This window comes from Melopsittacus undulatus, chromosome 3, assembly GCF_012275295.1.
Source record: "Melopsittacus undulatus isolate bMelUnd1 chromosome 3, bMelUnd1.mat.Z, whole genome shotgun sequence".
In the NCBI taxonomy this organism is placed as follows: Eukaryota; Metazoa; Chordata; class Aves; order Psittaciformes; family Psittaculidae; genus Melopsittacus; species Melopsittacus undulatus.
Genome location: NC_047529.1, coordinates 67,729,721 through 67,746,801, shown reverse-complemented (window position 1 = coordinate 67,746,801; position 17,081 = coordinate 67,729,721). Strand labels below are relative to the sequence as shown.

Sequence of the window (17,081 nt, the reverse complement as noted above, 5' to 3'; positions counted from 1 at the left end):
AGCGAAGCCCTTAGGTGAAACCAAGTTAGTGGCTGCCCATTTTTAACATGGTAAGATGCCTGTGAAACCTCCTCCAGGCTTTTAGAGGGCAGGTTAATAGTTAACAGCCTAAAGTCAAGTAGGGCTGCATCCTGCTCCTTTTCATGTAAATAAAGCCCACTTTTCATCTACTTGCAAGTTGACTAATGTTTTTTATTCTTGAAACTGCAGAAAGTGAATGGCACCTGAACTGAATGCTGCTAAACATGCCTGGGCAGTGGTACAGCATTTGTATCCCGAGTCAGAAAACATCAAATTCCTTTCAAACAACAAAACCTCAAAGAATATCAACGATGATTTACAGTGCAGGGGTAGCAAGACTTCTTCCCCCTCCTTTGTCCATTTTCTCCATGGGACTGCCTGCTGTTCAAGCAAATCACTATTCCTCCTCACCTGGGTGCTGGAGACCAGTCGGTGCAGGTGGGGATGGGTTACATGTTTAACATTTGGGAGAAAGAGATGATGGGGTGTGAGCCACTGAGCTGAGGCTGCATATTGATGACAGATGAAGTCTCTGTCTGGCTGTAGGATGATCACCCTGTTTCTGTGACTCAGTCTTGTCAGCTGCTCCTTGGGCATTATAATCTTTTATTTTCTTTGGCGCATGTAAGACTTTGTGCTTGTTCTTAAGAACAGAGCTTTATAGGCCTTCTACAGATGGGCTTTGCAGATTCAGATGCAACAATAACAAACCCTTTCCTCACTGAGAACCGGTAAATTAGAAGAGAACTAGAAATAAAAACTACCCTCTCTCAATCCACATATTTAATGATGTCAGTGGCTTACACTCTTCCCCTTCTAAACACGGGCTCATAGTTGGGATTTGAAGGAAAGCTGAACCTAGAAAATCCCACCATTTTTGGGGCTCCCCAGGATGTGCAGATGGGTTTGCATCGTTAAGCATACTGTCAATGCAAAACCAGTTTACAAGCCTGGAAATCAACGTTGCTTTACCAGCTGCTTTTTTCCTACCTATTTCAGAGCACACTGTATGAGACAGGCTTCAGGCCTGAGCAAGGGGAGCAGCAGAGGACTGAGCAGCTGACAGGCTTGTTACCAGTGGCAGAAACTAACTTTGAGTGCACAAGTATTCCTCAAGAGCAAACAAAAACTGCAACAAATCATCCATAAAACGCAGTCAAAAAGGACTTCGTTTAATTAGTGATATGTAAAGGCTTTTGCATAGAAAAAGGTTAACAAAGTAATGCATAAAAGACCAACTAGGTACAGTATTTTTAAAACAAATATTTTAAAGTATATTTTGCATAATGTTTAACATTCTCAATGCTTATTGCTTTCTCCACACAGCAGAGAAATCAAGTGCATAATAATACATGCTGTGTTTTATTTTTATTATTTTTTATTTTTTTTACATAAAATCTCTAGTTCTTGACTGGATGTATTAAAATACTTAGGTTATTTTAAGTCACTGTAATAAAAAATGAAAGCAAACCATTTTATGCAGCACTAGTTGTCTGGGTATTGACAAAATAATTTACTCACACCCCCCTTAATACATTCATTTTGGTTTGGAATCAAACCCATGTTACAATGTTGGCATGTTAATAGCCAATTTTAAAACTGTCCCTATCATAACTTCATTCATACCCAGAGTGAATGTTCTCCCAGAAGTTGATAGTGAAGAGGAATCTTGCACAGAATCAGCTGAATGTCCAAATACAGCTAAATAAGTGAATTTGAACTCTTAAAACACCAAGTCTCTTGTATTGGCATGAATCAACTGCATCCAAGTGTGCACAGTTTAAATAGGTGTTTACTTCTGGGTGCATAACAAATTCATTGTGCAGATAGGAGCTAGCACCATATTTAAGCCATAAAAAAGGTGCCTCAAGGCTCACAGGCAGTGCTGAAACGTTCATTAATCCCAGCACTGATAAGATAATTGCTTTTACCAATGCTATGCTAGATGTCACAATCTGGCAAGTCTGTACAAAGAAAGTGAACTAAGGAAGCGAGAACTAGGCCTGTCAAATTGAACATTCTTCCTCAGTAATCTTTTGGCTAAAAACCTCTCTCCCCTTCAAAAGCACACTCTTCCCTGGAAAGGTGTCCCAGTTCTGAAGTTGAATGCAGAATTTCACCTCTCTCCCATACCATTTCCATACCTGTGCAATGTTACTTGTTTTAGCAGAACACACATATATATATAATTTTTTATTTATTATTTTTTTCAAAGTCAGGCACTTATTAAAGTCAAACTTTTTCTAGCCTGGGGAAGCCTGGTAGGTGTGATCCCTCACCGCTCTGCCAAAGAAGGATGCATAGCTGGAGAATTATTAGTTCTAATGTCTACATATTTCTATGTATTCCCAGGAAACCTCTACATGCTGACATGATCACGCTGTTAATGAAAGCCAGTGCTGCTCCCTCAAAATGGCTCCAGCAAACCAGAATGAGAAGAAGAAGCTATCACTCAGTGTCCTCTCCGATGCCTGAAATGAGGATAGCTGTGCCATTCCTTGGCAGGCTCACCAGCACCTCCCAGGCCCTTTGGGTGAGCAGGAAGGACACTCTGAGTCCTGAAGGCTCATGTCTGGGAGTGTGTGGGCACATGGGGCTGTGTGTGCACGTGTGCGTGTGCTGATGGAGAGGGGGATGCTGGACTGGGAAGGGAGACAGGGCACTTAAAAGGCTCCAACTTCAGTCCCCCAGGGTCGGTACGGTTTGGTGTTGCCCCCGCTGCCAGCCTGCTGAGGGCTGGTGGTGGCTGATACGGCCAACGGTGGGGTGATGGCTGTTGCTGCAGCCACAGCTGCGGCAGCTGCGCTGGGGGGGAGCATGGGGAAGGTGCCAGTGAAGGAGAGGGGGAAGCTTTGGGCAGCAGCTGTAGCTGCCGCTGCTGCAGCATGAACGGTGGCCGAGAGGGATAAGAGGGAGGTAGAGAGAGGAGGGACACAGGGAGCGATGCTGGCAGCGGAGGGGACTCGGAGTGCGGCGTCGGCATGGGCAAAGGTGGCCGTGAGCAGGGCAGAGCCATGGGGGGGCACATCTGAGGAGAGTCTGCATGGGGTGGCATCGGAGGCGTGGAGTCCGTTGGGCTGCAGCAAAGCGGCAGGGAGGTGGTGGAAGGCAGCTGCCCAGTGGTGAGGGTGCAAGGGGTGGTGGTGGTGGGCCATGGAGGAGGTCATGGCGGCGGCTTCCCTCTGAGAGGCACAGGTGCTCAGGTGAGACACGAGTCGAACGCGCAGTGGGTCGGACGTGTCGAGGCCTTCCACTGAACTCAGGTACCTCGCAACTTCTGTCAAGCACTCCCGGAAGCCAATGCTCATGAAATCCATGGCCAGGGAATGAGCGTCAAAATAACCTGTGAGAGGAGGAGGGCAAAAGATGCATTGAATACTGAAGCAGCTTCCTGGCTGACACGGTTAACCTGGTCCTTGCGCAGCTGCCGGGTCTCCCACTTACGGGTTAAGATTTGCAACACAAAAAAATTGTTCTCTGATCTGTAAATGATTTGTGTGGCCATCCCTGTAATGCAATAGGTTGCAGTTGTTTTTGCAGACAATATACAAATGAAAAGAATTAAGTCCATGAGTACTCATGATACTTAAAAAGATACATGATGCCTCTCCTGAAATGCCTCAGCAAGCTGCTGCAGTGCTGTATTGATTCTGCACATGTGTGTGAAAGAGACGTTTATTCACACAAAGAAACAGGCTGAGGATCAGAGAGCTTACATGTACTACCCTGCCTTGTCTTCCCTGCGCTGGCATTTATCCTAGCGCTCTCAAACTACTTCTCAACATGGTGAGATAGTTGTTGTAACTGCTGCTGAGGTCCCATCTACTTCACAGAGTCATTAAGACAATATGACATACGGTGTTACTTAACTGCAAACTAAAAACATCTTGTCATGACTCTGCACACACACAATAAAAAGCTTTACTGAGAAAACGTTTTATGTAATGCCATTGCTAATTTGGAGATGGAAGACTGACAGTCATATGGCCCATGAGGTATTTCAACAAACAGCAACTGGAGCTCCACAGGCTTGGGACAAAAAAGCTTTCGGAAAAAAAAAGCCTTATTAAATGCACATGAAAAGATATTCCCTTTCTAAAAGGGTCTAGCATCAAATCTAGTCTGCAAGCTGCAGCTCTTCAACCACAAAAACTTATTCCAGTTTTTGGAATTTTCCTACTTCAGTTTAAAAGTACTCTCCTTGGGGAAATAATGTCCATTCCATTCCCGAGCTGGCATAGGCTTTTTTTCCCTCTTTCTGTCAGTGAAAATTTTTAGGTATGCATGCCTATGATGTGTGCTAGTATATGAAGACTGAGTGCCCTTACTATGGAGTAAAGCGGCAGCAGTACCTGCATTAGGCCTTGTACTCTCTGGCATGAATCATCTCTTTCTGAAACATGCTGGCACCCTAGATGGTTTCTTTTTCTACTGGTATCAACCTTCAAGCTAGAAAGGAGAATTTCCATCGCTGCACGCCTGCATTATGGAATTAACTTGGACACATTTATAGACGTCACTCCAAATTCCCTGCTCACTGTACACCCCTTCTCGCCAAATTTCAGCAGCACTTTTGCTGCAATCCACCTTGCTCAGCTGAGGCTGTAAGAAACCTGGAAGAAGCACCGGATTGGCCACCAGACTGGTGAGCATGAGGGCCTGAGGTCTTGTGTCAGCAAGCACTGATTCCTCACAGCTTTTTTCCTGATAAGCCCACTGTGACCAAGGGATCTGTGGCAACACCATGGCTGAGTGCACTCCTGAGAAACAAATGCCAGGCAAGGCAGCGGTGGCAAGCTAGCAGGGTACCTGCTTGGGTGCCAGCCAGCCTGGCATGGGGACTGACTCCATGCTGGAGGCTCCAGGACCTCCGGCAGCTTCAGAGGGGCTGACATGCAGCCAGACCCGCCTCCCAGCTCTGGCCACAAGTCAGCCAGCCAGCCTGGGAGTCCTGAGAGCCGCGGCTCAAGCCAGGGCTTCCCAGCCTCCCTCCAGACCAGAGGAGACGTGGGGGATGTGGTTGCCACCAGCTTCTCCAGAGTCTGAGCTGCTGGCTCTGTGATGAGCCGCCCCAAAGCCTTGGTGATCCTGGCTCCCTCTCAGTCTCTGATGGTGGCTGAGACATGAAAACAGGGGAAAAGAGAGCTGGGACTCCCAGGCTCCATTATGTTTTGATTTTGATGGTTATCTTTTCCAGGTTTTCCCTTTGCTGGCTTCCCTCTTCTCAGAGGGACTGAAAAATATTTTTTCTTGTTTGTTTCTAAAATCTAAGAACATCCTCGAGCACCACCCACAACGCGGACATGCCAGCATTATGTAGTGAACAGGGTACGCCAGCTTTACTTGGGCTATCCTGGTAACCTACCTGCTCTGCACACAGGACACAGGCTGAGTCGTTCCAGCTATATTAACCTGTGTTGCTGACTCAGGTGTCAGTCACCCAAACTAAATTTGCAGTGAAGCTGCAATAAAACCACACCAAGGTTTCAGCAAGCTACTCACTGTTGACAAATTACTCCTCCCCTGCGCTTGCTTGCAGGGTCAGCGAAAATCCCTGGCCCCAGGCCAAAACATAACTCAACATGAGCAGGAGACCATCACCCACACCAGCATTAAGGCAGCAGAAACATGGATCCACACAGGACCCTCAAAGGCAGTGGCATGCTTGCCTGGAGAGCTCTGCAAAGCAGAGCAGGGACAGGAGCCACGTTGGGTTTTCTTCTGCCAAGCCCACCTCAGGCTCAGCGTGCTGAGCAGTGGCTGACTCAGTCAGCACAGCTTGCCTAGCCCCAGGCATTCCCCATCGTGGGTGTCCTCCATTTCTGCATGAGGAGGAAGAGCTTTCCCCAGTTCCTCAATGCAGGGGACCATGAGGGCATCAGGACACATTTCCCCCTGCTACAGTAACAGCTTTTGTCCATAGGAAAACTGCTGGAACTCATTTTTCTCCTGATCCAAAGACGTTTCTGGCTCAGAAGATGAGTTACAAAGTAGAAATAGCTACACTTGCAAATAAAACAAACTTCTGCCTTAAAAACACCCAAAGAAATTATATTTAAAGCTGTTACTTAGGCTGCAAAGTAAAACATTAAGCAAGCAGGAAATGCAGGCTTGAACCTTGCCCAGTACTAACTGGCAAACCTCTTTTTCTTAAAGTTCCTAAATCCACACAGTGAGAGCTTACTCATATCTCTGGGTCAGAAGAAGATAAAGCTGTAGTATTTGTGAAGTGACTGGGTATTATATGGATGTGCCGCCCACTATCGACCATGGGGTGGATGGAAGGCAGCTCTGGGTATAAGCCAGAATCACCTCTCCCAGCACCTCAGTGCATCATCCTTTTCCACATTGGCCTCCAGTAGCCACAGGCATGCTGGTGTTAGCCAGGGTAGGGAGAGGCATGGCTGTGGTGGCAGATCAAGTAAGAGACCTCATTGACCTGGGACTGCTCACAAAATCCAGCTTGTCCTGCAGCACCTGGATGCCGGGGCTCTGCTGACACCTGTTTCCACTCAGCAGCTCCCACCATCCCAGGCACTTCGTTCCCTGCCCAACTGGCTGGGCCACCTCAACTGATCCAATTATAAAATAATCCTCTACAAGTTTTTTGGGGTAGGGAGGCAGGTAAAGGGGGGTTCACACTAAATTAATTCCCCAGTCGTGTTCACCTCCTGGCCTCTCACTGTCAGCGCAGTCACTGGAGGGGAAGGAGCTGCTTCTGCTTTTCAGAGGAGCACAAAGCAGGGTCAGGTTGGGTGGGTTAGCTGAGCTGCACATTGCATGGGGAGGGCAAAGCAGAACAACCACCAGTTCCCCCAGCAGCCGAACACTGTTCATTCTGTGAACCAGGTGACACTGCTTGTGGAAAGCCAACATGCCACCATGCAATTGAAGATGGCACCATCTCACACACACACAGGATCTGAATTTAAATTGCACAAGCACAGTCAATTCCGGTGTTTCGTAACTTTCAAGAGTGGAGCTTTACCAACTAAATAGTGCTTTTTAAAAGACATTTTTAAGATATAAATATGAACTTCTTTTAATTTTGCACATTTTCTGAGGAATCGAGAGGCATGTCTGTTGTATGAAGTGGAAGAAAATTCCTTTCACAGCTTACAGAACAAGTTACCTAAGAATTTTAAGCTTAAATGGACTCCCAACAAAAGCCTCTTAACACCTAGAAAATAGGTATGTCATCCTGGTGTCAATTTTCACAAACAACAGAATACCAGCCTTCAACATGCTTTCCCATAACCATCTGTTGCTAAGCATGTGCTGATCTTGAGTTCTATAATCACTGCAAGTACAGAGAGGAGCAGTAATTCAATCGCAGACTAAAAACTTTAATCAAAAAAGGAAGACAGAGAGCAACAGCAGCTTCTTTTCTAGCCTTCACCTATGCAGCCAGTGGGTTCATGAAAAATCAGCTGGTTTCCATTATAGCAATTTGAACCATAATCACGATCGATGGCACGGGACGTGGGACTGTGCTTACAGGAGGCCGGCAAGTTTTTCAGTCCAAATAAGTTCCAAACCCATGACTACACAGAATACCTCGTGGGTGGCTGAAATCACTTGGCCTCCAGCCTCAGGACTGTCAGCTTGCACAAGCGAGGTGCACTTGGCTCCCAGCAGTCGGCTGATCCAGCGGGTCAGCCAGTGCAGCCCCTGCGTCATGCCAGCACCCAGGGAGCTGCCCAGACCTCTGACACACAAATACACCATACAAATGTGAACTCAGAGTCTGCTTTATCAGATACCTGAAGCTGCATAGAGCAAGTCTGGGTTTTGTTCTGGGGAACAAGACAGTCTAACCTGGCATTTAAAAGTCTTTCCAGAACAAAGAAAATACATAAACAATAATGAAAGTTCCTCTCCATCCACTTCCTTTGGTATAGCTGCTGGATAATGAGGTTTAGCATCGGTTTTGTGCTACACAATTGTTGCCACAAACCTCCTGTTTATGTTTGGTGTTTGTGTATTTGTTTTGTCTCCCTGTGCAGATTTCAGTGCTCTTTGGAAACCCCAAACAAATCTCTGACTGGGCTGCCTGTGAATGAAGCCTTTACTCCCACAGTGTTATGAAAGCAAACACAAGCCCAGGGTCAAGTGCTTCTTTTGTCCCAGTAGTTCTTTCCCACGAGTTCAATCCTGCCATTAGCATTGATTTCCACTCCTTTAATCTGGAAACCAGCTCATCAAAGCACTTTTTTTGCTGAGTTTTCCCCAAAGATTAGAAAAGAAACCATGGGCTCCTTACCTTTACCTCCAGTCGCCTGCAGCATCTTCAGATGATCCACTGTCATTTGCAGTATTTCCGCTTTTTCTAATTTGGCAGATCCCTTTGAGATAAAGAGACTCATATAAATAAAGGCTTACAAGCACTAGAAACTTTAATTTGATATACTTTCCACTGAGCTCAGCCTTATGGTTTCAATTTACCCAATCATTAGGACATTCTCAACTTAATTCTTTCGTGAGCATCTGCCTCCCAGATCTTGTCTAAGGACTAATGCTGTCTCCTCTCTAGCTATACAAGCAGCAGCACAATTTTGCTTTATTAAGGCTATAGCTCAAGGTAGCTCTGGCCTTGAAAATAGTGTAGAGATGACATCTTCATGAAATGAGATAAACAGATAACTTCCTGGGCTTTCTTTTTAACAACAGATAGAAACAGAAGGCTGGCAAGACAGGTTTGCACAGTTATCGATGAAGACCCTGAAGCAACATACTTGTGCTTTTACCAGTAGGTGTCCCTGTGGACACATACGCCCAAAAGTATCCCTCTTCCTTAATAGCTTGTTAATTTTCAACATATCATTTGGCTGCTGACTATTCTATGCTCATTCTCGACTGAAAAAACAACCCCACAGAATTTTAAGTTAGCAAAAGGCCCAGTTTTCTGGGACATGAAGCTAAATACTGTGAGAAAAAAAAAGAGTTCAGCTCCTCTGCCAGTAAAAATCTTCTCTGTTAGTGAGGGTGGCTCATAGAGCTACAATAGGTGCTGGAAAATTTTCAAATACAACTCAAAAGGTAATATTAACATATTAATCTATAAATAAAACTATTTTCAATGGTAGCATTCCCTTAAGTATCTGGAGAACACCCAGATGACAGAGTTTACCATGCAAAAGTTATTCCAGTGCAAGAAACTGTCCCTTGGCATCAGCCAACACCAGGGCTGCACAAGCTGCAGTCACCAGTGGATCACAACCCACAAGCCAAATTTTTCTCTTATTTATCTACCCTACAGCCTCACACATGCAGGTTAGGCAAAGCTTACACCCTCCCTCTCTGCACCTCTGCTTCATCAAGGCCTTCTAACCTTCGAGGATTCTGGAGCGCAGAGCTGTGATTTGTTTTGGGGAAGGAAGGAGGGAGAGAGCGATGCAGAAGCGAAACTAAACCTCCAACTTGGAAACTCCAGTGAGCTGAATGTCAAGGAGCTGGAAAAAGGCTGATGACTTTGCCCTTGGCATATTGCAGAAAAACGGTGGGGCTTTTTGAGCAAAATACAGCCCGCACTCATTTTTACACTAAATTCTTTTCAATCTGCTTATTGCTTTTGGCGCTTTCCTCGTGCAAAGGTTGGTGTGAGTGTGAATTTTTTGTCAGAATTACCCATTTTATATGCAACTACATCCTGTAGTTTTCTCAGACTTCATCTTTTCCATAGACACAGTACAAGCTGTCTCAGTAAGAGTGACTAACAGCTAAAAACTGCATGGTGCTGGGTAATTTCCAAAGGCTCTGTAGGACTTGCTTTATAATGTTTGTGGTTTTCAAGAAGTAAACAATAAAATGGGACAAACAGCCGTTGTCTCTTGATCCTGTTTATCTAGCTGAAGACACCTCTTTCACTGTTTTGCCAGAAACTCCACCAGGGCATGGTTATAACTACTAGTTACCAAGACAATATTGCAGGTGACAGGTGACACTGTGATCACAATTACAATACTTAAAGTTTCTCTATAACCAGGTTTTGTTCAGACCAAGGATGTAACAGGCCTAATATGGTGCAGTACTTGCCACATAATTAACACTGACATTCAGCACCTCACAATCCTGCTCTCAAATTCGACTTTCTGTTGTTTTATTTTACTATTACAAGGAAGTCAGGTTCTTTATTTTCAGTTGGGTCTTTTTATTGCAATGTAGTGTTAATTGCACATATCCGTAGATCTTCAGATACATCCAACAAAACAGGAATAAAACTACATATTGAAACAAAACCCTAATAAAAATCATGGTGTGGACAAGTAAATACAAAATTTGACAGGCAGAAACAAAATGCTCTTTTTTTAAAGGACAAATTGTATTCTAAGTTTTCGGCCTGACCAAGGAGCTGAACCAAAGCTAGCTGGACCCTTACAGCCTTTGCACTGAATATTTTCTTACTGAATGTCTTTGAACGTATCACTGATTTCATGGTCCTATTCCCCTTCCTAATGCGCTGTTTCTATACAGTCACTCTAAAATGTGAGTAATGCAGGTGGCTTGCTCCCTTTTCAGGAAACTGGGTTGATTAGTTTGCAACTGAAATGATAGATTAAAAAATAAAGGATTCTTAAAGTACGTGGAAGCAGATTATATTTAAAGGTTTAGACAGAAGGCAACTAACACCCAGGTTTGAGGGAAGTGTGTTGGGTTTGTTGGTTGCTTTGTTTGGGTGGGTTTTTTTTTTTTAAATATGAAATAAAGCACATTTTTAACAAACCACTACTGGAATTCAACGAAAGAACAGAGGCAACATGAACACAGTTACCCTTAAGGGAAAAACAAGCCAAAGAATGGAAATGTTTTTCAGCCTTGTAATGAATTATATTTCTAATAGTTTTGCCACAACAAAGCATTTTATTGAAATGCCTGCTTTGTGCCAGATCAGGACACATACAGTATTATTTTAATGACTTTTACAAGAGAACTAACATTGCCAGATGAGATACAGAATTTTAAAACAGGAAAAAAAGGGCTTACTTGTTTCTCAAAAGCAGTTGGCACAAGCCGCCTCAGCTCTGATAAACTGTTATTTATACGATCACGGCGCCTTTTCTCTATAATCTATTCTCAAAGAAAACCAAAACATGTTAAGTTTAGAAATGTCGAAGGGCAAAATCAAAGCACACATGCAAATTGTCACACGGGAAAATAATTAAATGCAACGTACCCCTCTTCTTTTCTTTCTGGCCATAATCTGAGATGTTGTTGTTGGGGAATTTGATCGAATGACAGAATTATTACTTTGCCTGTGAAACAACAAAAGTATGTCAGCTGTTGCACAACTTGGTACTGATCTTAGGTCACTGTATTAGTTATGCATAGTCCTTCATCTGCTGTTTTCAGCGCTTAGAAGATGTGCTTTGCACTGCACAGTATTTTTAAAGAAAGACATGTAATTTTTGACAGCCCCAGCATATATTTTGAATGGACAGAACACCCTCTCACCCTTTCTGGAGACAGGTCACTCTCCTGCGCAGCAGATTTCGTTTATGTTACATACAATGCCCTGCCTACCCAACACAGGCTGAAGAACCGCCTGCAAACCCACGTGAACCACCTCTATATGCTAACAGTGGTGGTAAGTACAAGTATCCGACACCACAACCTCTACCTGACCTGCTAGGTTTTGACATCCTGCCCATTGCTACTCGAGTCAGTAGATGCTCGAGTCAGTTGCCCAACCCAATCTGCTGCACTGTCCCACATCAGGAGCAGAATTTAAAATTCACTTTTAAACCTACATCACCCATCAGCATAAAAATGTTTTTATTTCATCATGTGTAAGCAAAAAAATCCGGTAGCTTTTAATACCGATCTGGACGAATCAGGGCTCCAGAGCATGTGTCTTTAAGTTGACAAGACCAGCCGTGAAGGCCAGCAGAGTCCCGCCGAGCTCCCAGACATCCCCCTTTCGCGATTACCACGGCTCACCCTCGGCTTGCCGAAGTTACCATTCGGCTACCGTGGCTCCCTGATTACTTTCCACAGCTCACTGCCCACTGGCACATATTCCCTTAGCTTGTCCGGCCTGCTCAGGAGCTATTTTGGAAAAGATCTGACTGAAAACGGCAAATTAAGCGGAGCTAATGAACTGCAGCCTGGTGTCTCCCAAGCTACTTGAGTGCTCCGGATTATTTCGAAGCTCGGGCAGCTATACCGCGGGGCAAATTCATGGTTATCAAGAATCTTATCAATAAACTGCTGGTTAACCTAGAAGAATACACTACGCCCCCCCCCCCTTTCGCTCCCCCTCCGGGCGGCCAGGTTTCTTCCGCGCTCTACCCCGGTCCCCGCGGAGACGGCGGCCCCGGAGGAACGGTGCGTGCACGTTCGACTTACCCTGAGTAGTTGTTCTCGCTCCCCACATCTATAGTCTCGTCCATGTCGCTGTCTGAGGTAGTTTCCTCGCACGGTCGCTTCATCGTGGGCAAAGAATGCGGCACAGCTTATAACCGGGGTGGGGACAGTAATAAATAAATCCGGGGGGGGGGGGGGACACCGGTGCGGCAGAGCACAACACAACCCAACTCCGCACCGCCAGTAGAGCAAACCCTTTCTGCAGCGCTTTCCCACGCCGCGGCACAGCCTCAAGCCCGACGGCCCGCCCCCGGCAAGACCCGCCCCGCCGGGGGTGACGGGCGGGGAGGGGGGCCGCCCACCGCGGAGACGCGGGCGGGCAGCCGCCGACCCCGCGGGGGGCCTGTCCGCCCTCGACCCGCGCCAGGCCGGGAGAGGAGCGGGGCTTTTGCCCCAGGCACGGGGCTGGGGGGAGGACAGGGCTCCCGGGCATCTCCGGTGCTCCCCTTCGGGGGAACAAGTGACATCTGGCCCCCAGCCCTCCCATGCTGCCGGAGGGAGAAGGGAAGAAGCCCCGCCATCCCACCAGCATTTAGCAGGGGCTTGGTGCCCCTGGCCTGTAAACTCCGAGCCGAATCAGCCCCCCGCCCAGTTCCGCAATGCGCCGGCGGGCAGCCCTGACAGCCGCTTCTTGGGTGAAGCGGAGTGTCTTGTAGGATGCAGAAACGTGGGTGTGAGGGTTGTGTGTATTCCGGGAAAAGTATAAATCCCAGTCCAGCCAGGCAAACCGCCCCGTCCCGAAGAGCTCTCACGGGCTCCCGAAGTGTAGCGGGCACTCGCAGGGATGGGAAACAAGGGCGGCGGTAATCCAGGCTGGAAAAGACTCGGAGGAAGTTTACCGGCTCGGTTACCGGATCTGTAGCAGGCGGGTTTTAGTTTGCTTTTGTCTGGGATTCCCCCTCTCCCAGTTCGTCTGTCTTGTGTTTTCCAGTTCCGGCTTCCTGACTATACATTAGGAGTGATACGATTTCCGCAGAAATGTAATCTTTCACCTTAGGTGACTGTGCCCCTCTGCCTGTCCCTCGTTTCCGTCCACTTTTCCACGTTCCTGGGAACACTTTTCTCCAGCTCCTGCCGCCGGAATGCTGCCCGGGAGGGGCCGGCGGAGGTCGGCGCGCTGCGGCCACGGCATCAGCCTGGACATCGCCGGCTTTTCCGGCTCCTCGGGGGACACATGGGGCAAGGGATAGGCTTGCAACCGGGCGGGAAGGCGGCCCCTCCATACTGCCCAGTGGTACCGTTCGGCACGGGCAGTCCCCCCGGCAGGGCTCCGGGCACCTGCCGGAGAGAGACGCGGGTAGCAATTACCGGAGAGAAGCGCGGGTAGCAATTACCGGGGTCGCCGCAAAACGATCAGGTGGCGAAGCGTCTCGCCGTCGGCGCGGCATGGCCCCACGACTCTCATCGTGGCGCCGGGGCTTCCCTGCTCTCGCCTCTCTCGGTGTCCGGACGGCGACAGCATGATGCTGCGCCGGCCCGAGTCGGGGGTGAACGACGGGTCAGGATCGTGGAGGGAAGGTCTGAAGTGGGAATGGCTCCGGCTGTTTTTTGGGGCAGGCTACGAGCTCGGTCGGCCCTGCCTGGGGAAGCGAGCACCTTCCCGGTGCGGCTCCGCTCCGTAGTGCTTCTTGCCCGGCTGTTTAGCGACTGTGCTGCCGGTAACTCGGTTTTCCACTCCGTTAAATTCTGAGGAAGGTACAGGTGTCTTAGCTCCTTTAGTGGTGTGCGTGCGAGAAAGGGCCGCTGCAAAAGAGAAACCAGCAGCACCTTTTTTTTCCTCCCATACCCTCTATCTAATGCAATTATATTTGGTGACACGTCGGGTGTTTCCCCTTTCATGTGGATGTTGCTACTATGTAAAGGAACAGCGAGATTTCATGCCTCATTGCCTTCCCGGGACATGCCTTTCACGCCTGTATTTGAGGAGCTCTGCGGCTGCTTGGACACCACGGGAGCAGCACCCGCGGGAGAGGCAAAAGCAGTCCCTGGGAACTTGGGACTTGTATTCCCCGTAATGGGGACTTTGATGGGATCTGTCATAATAATAATAATAAAAATATTTCCCCAAAAAGTATCGGGATCTTTCGGGAGAAGTGGAATAGCAGGAGCAGTCTCCGGCGCCCGGCTGCGATTAGAAGCACAAGCGCTTTAGAAACCTGGGAGCAGACTCGGCAGATTTACTGCTGGGCGAGGGGGATTCTAGATGCAATAAATAAATAAAAAAAATAGCAAAACTTCAGACTTCCCTCTGTTCTCTGCGCTGTAAGGACACGGGTGGAGCAGCGAGAGACGGGCCCTCTCCTGGTACCTTCGGGCCGGGGCTCCCCGAGAGCGGCAGCCCCAGATCAGAGATCGTGGAGACTTGGTAGGTGCGAGTTAAACAAACCCCCTGTCCCCTCGGCCGGGCTGCTGCGGCTCCGTGTGCGCTTGCGGGCACTGCCGAAAAGGGGCCATGGACTTGGGAGGCGGAGGCTTGTTCCAGCTATACCACGCCAAGCACCCGGGAATATCGGTGCGTTTCCGAGCCGTCTCGGAGTTTTGCACAGAAATCTTCAATGCCACGCGTCGGTGCCGCTGGATTTGTAATTTCTGCTCACTCGGGCAATAGTTCCTGCTGCCTTATGATAATTTTCTTTTTTTTTTCCTCCCCTAGGGCACAAGTCTCCCTCTCTGTTCCCCTCGGAAATCTGAGCTGCCCTGTGTTTACCTCCCCGAACAGAGCTTATGTCAGCACTGCTTGTCGTGGAACCGGCTACCAAATCCTCCTGGCAGCCTTACCGAAGCCCCTCTTCCGGGAAGCTGCTTATATTAGCAGGCAATTACAGTTCATCTCGCCCATATTATTATTATTATATTAGTATTGCTATTATTATTTCATTTATTAGATCTACCTGCTCCTTGGGAGAAGAATTACGGACTTTCCCAGGGCGCACCCAGGTCCCAGGTTCTCCCGCTGAGGGGAAGAGACTCTGTAGGTTCTCCACGACCCCCACGGGCAGGGAGAGGGCAGTACCGCGACCCGCGGGCAGGGCCGGAACTACGGTGGGCCGTCTACACTCGGGGACCCACCGTCGAGGGGCGAAGCCTCTTGCTTTGCTTAGGTCCCGGGTGGAGGTGTTTACCATGACTCAAGTGTCTCTTTCTCCAGTGGTCCGCGGAGCACTTGCTGCAGCGAGGATTACCCGTTCTACCAGCAGCAAGCAGCGTTGACAAGCATGCATTTGAAGCCCAGAGAGATTCATCTTTCTCCATCCCCCCAGTGCTTTTCCCTCCGAAGGGAAGAAGCCATCCCATCCGCCGCTCCCCGCCGGCGCTCCCTGCCTCCCGCCTGGAAACCGGGGGACCCGGAGAAGCCCCCCTTCTCCAGCCTTGCTCCCCGGAACCCCCTGAACAGCTTTGCCCCTGGAGACGCAGCCCCGGCCAGCGCGCAGCGGCTTCCTGGCTCAGCAGATCCCTTGTCCCGCAGCCGCGGTCGGCCGGGGGTGCGGGAGGGGGTCAGGCCGCTGAAGCCGGTGCTCCCCCGCTGTCCCCAGCCAGTGGCTGAACCCTGGGGACGTTTCGAGAACTGGCTTTCGAAAAAAGAAAAGAGGGAAGTTTCTCGCTGCATCTACAGAGCCGGCTCGTGTGTCCCGTCCCCCCGTCCCCCCCCCCCTCCCCGCTCTCGAAAATGAGGCTGCCATTTCCATAGGATTTCAGGGTCGCCCCTTTTACCTAGCTGCGAGACGTTTAAGATTAAATAGTTTTAAAGAACATTTTAAAACTGAGCGTGGCCTTCTGAAGGAGCTCTGGTTTTACCCAGCAGTTCTCTTCAAGGGGACTCAAGATTGACCCGAGTTTCTTTACAGAACACAGAAGGCACACAGTGCTTTAGTCTTAGAGATGTTTTCTTTTATACTTCACCCTCTCCCTCTTAATAAACCTTTACATCTCATTTCCTTCATCCAGTAAGCAGCCTCTTAGGGTTCTGTTACTTTTCAGTTTCTCCTACTAGGAAGCTCTAAGAACAGTAGAGAAAGACGAGCCGCATTCATGGACTGAGGATAACGACGCTGTATTTTTTTTTCTGGATGAACTCTTCACTAACTGCCAGGAAAAGCTGAGGAAATAGGGCAAAACCCTTCTTGATTCTTCTCTCTGATGTAACTAAAAAGTTAAAATGATTTCTGGCTAAATTCATACCGACGTAGGATTGACAGACTGAAGAAAGAACAGAGAACTGAAGAAATCATGTTATGAAGCTGAAGGAAATAATGCTCAGAAGAGGTGGAGAGACTTTAAAACGTGTGGCATTGTCTAGACAGTGGCTGCACACGGGTGGAAGTGGATGTGTGGCATTTCACACTTCTTTTTTTTTACATCGTGGACGAGTATTGACTGTTAGCTGGGGTGTAGGACTCTTGTCAATGGGTCAAAGCAGGGACCAATCCATTGGTGGCTGCCGTGGTATTACAGTAACTGCATAGGTACTGGTATAATTGTGCTGCCCTGAGGTGGATGTTATCATTCCACAAGATCACTACAATTTACTTCAGTTTCGCGAAGTATGAAAATTGCACAGAGACTTGCTGTAAGAAACTACAATTTGAAGCTGAGTATGATTTTTTTTAAAAATGTAGGAAGGAAGAAAGATGCACTGTGTATTTATAGATCTTTCTCAGTGGCATCTTTCAATGTTTATCATTGAATTACACCTCACC

The 17,081-nt window shown here is 47.9% G+C and overlaps 1 protein-coding gene across 1 annotated transcript; it reads right to left on the bottom strand.

Annotated features, from left to right (window-relative positions):
* Positions 1–1,167: 1,167 nt before the first annotated feature.
* Positions 1,168–12,584, bottom strand: HEY2 (hes related family bHLH transcription factor with YRPW motif 2). The gene is made up of 5 exons (XM_005154723.3): positions 12,367–12,584; positions 11,195–11,273; positions 11,005–11,088; positions 8,285–8,366; positions 1,168–3,364 (listed from the first exon to the last, which is right to left on the bottom strand). The coding sequence occupies exons 1-5, from the start codon at positions 12,447–12,449 to the stop codon at positions 2,685–2,687; spliced, it is 1,008 nt and encodes a 335-aa protein (XP_005154780.1). The 5' UTR covers positions 12,450–12,584; the 3' UTR covers positions 1,168–2,684.
* Between the last annotated feature and the right edge of the window lie 4,497 nt (positions 12,585–17,081).

Bases quoted from the DNA above. Each gene is read 5' to 3' on its own strand.
- HEY2 (XM_005154723.3), bottom strand. From the start codon at position 12,449: ATGAAGCGACCGTGCGAGGAAACTACCTCAGACAGCGACATGGACGAG. The intron at 11,089-11,194 runs GTACGTTGCATT...CTTTGAGAATAG, and splicing joins CCAGAAAGAAAAGAAGAGGG to ATTATAGAGAAAAGGCGCCG. The intron at 3,365-8,284 runs GTAAGGAGCCCA...CTCCTCTCACAG, and splicing joins GCAGGCGACTGGAGGTAAAG to GTTATTTTGACGCTCATTCC.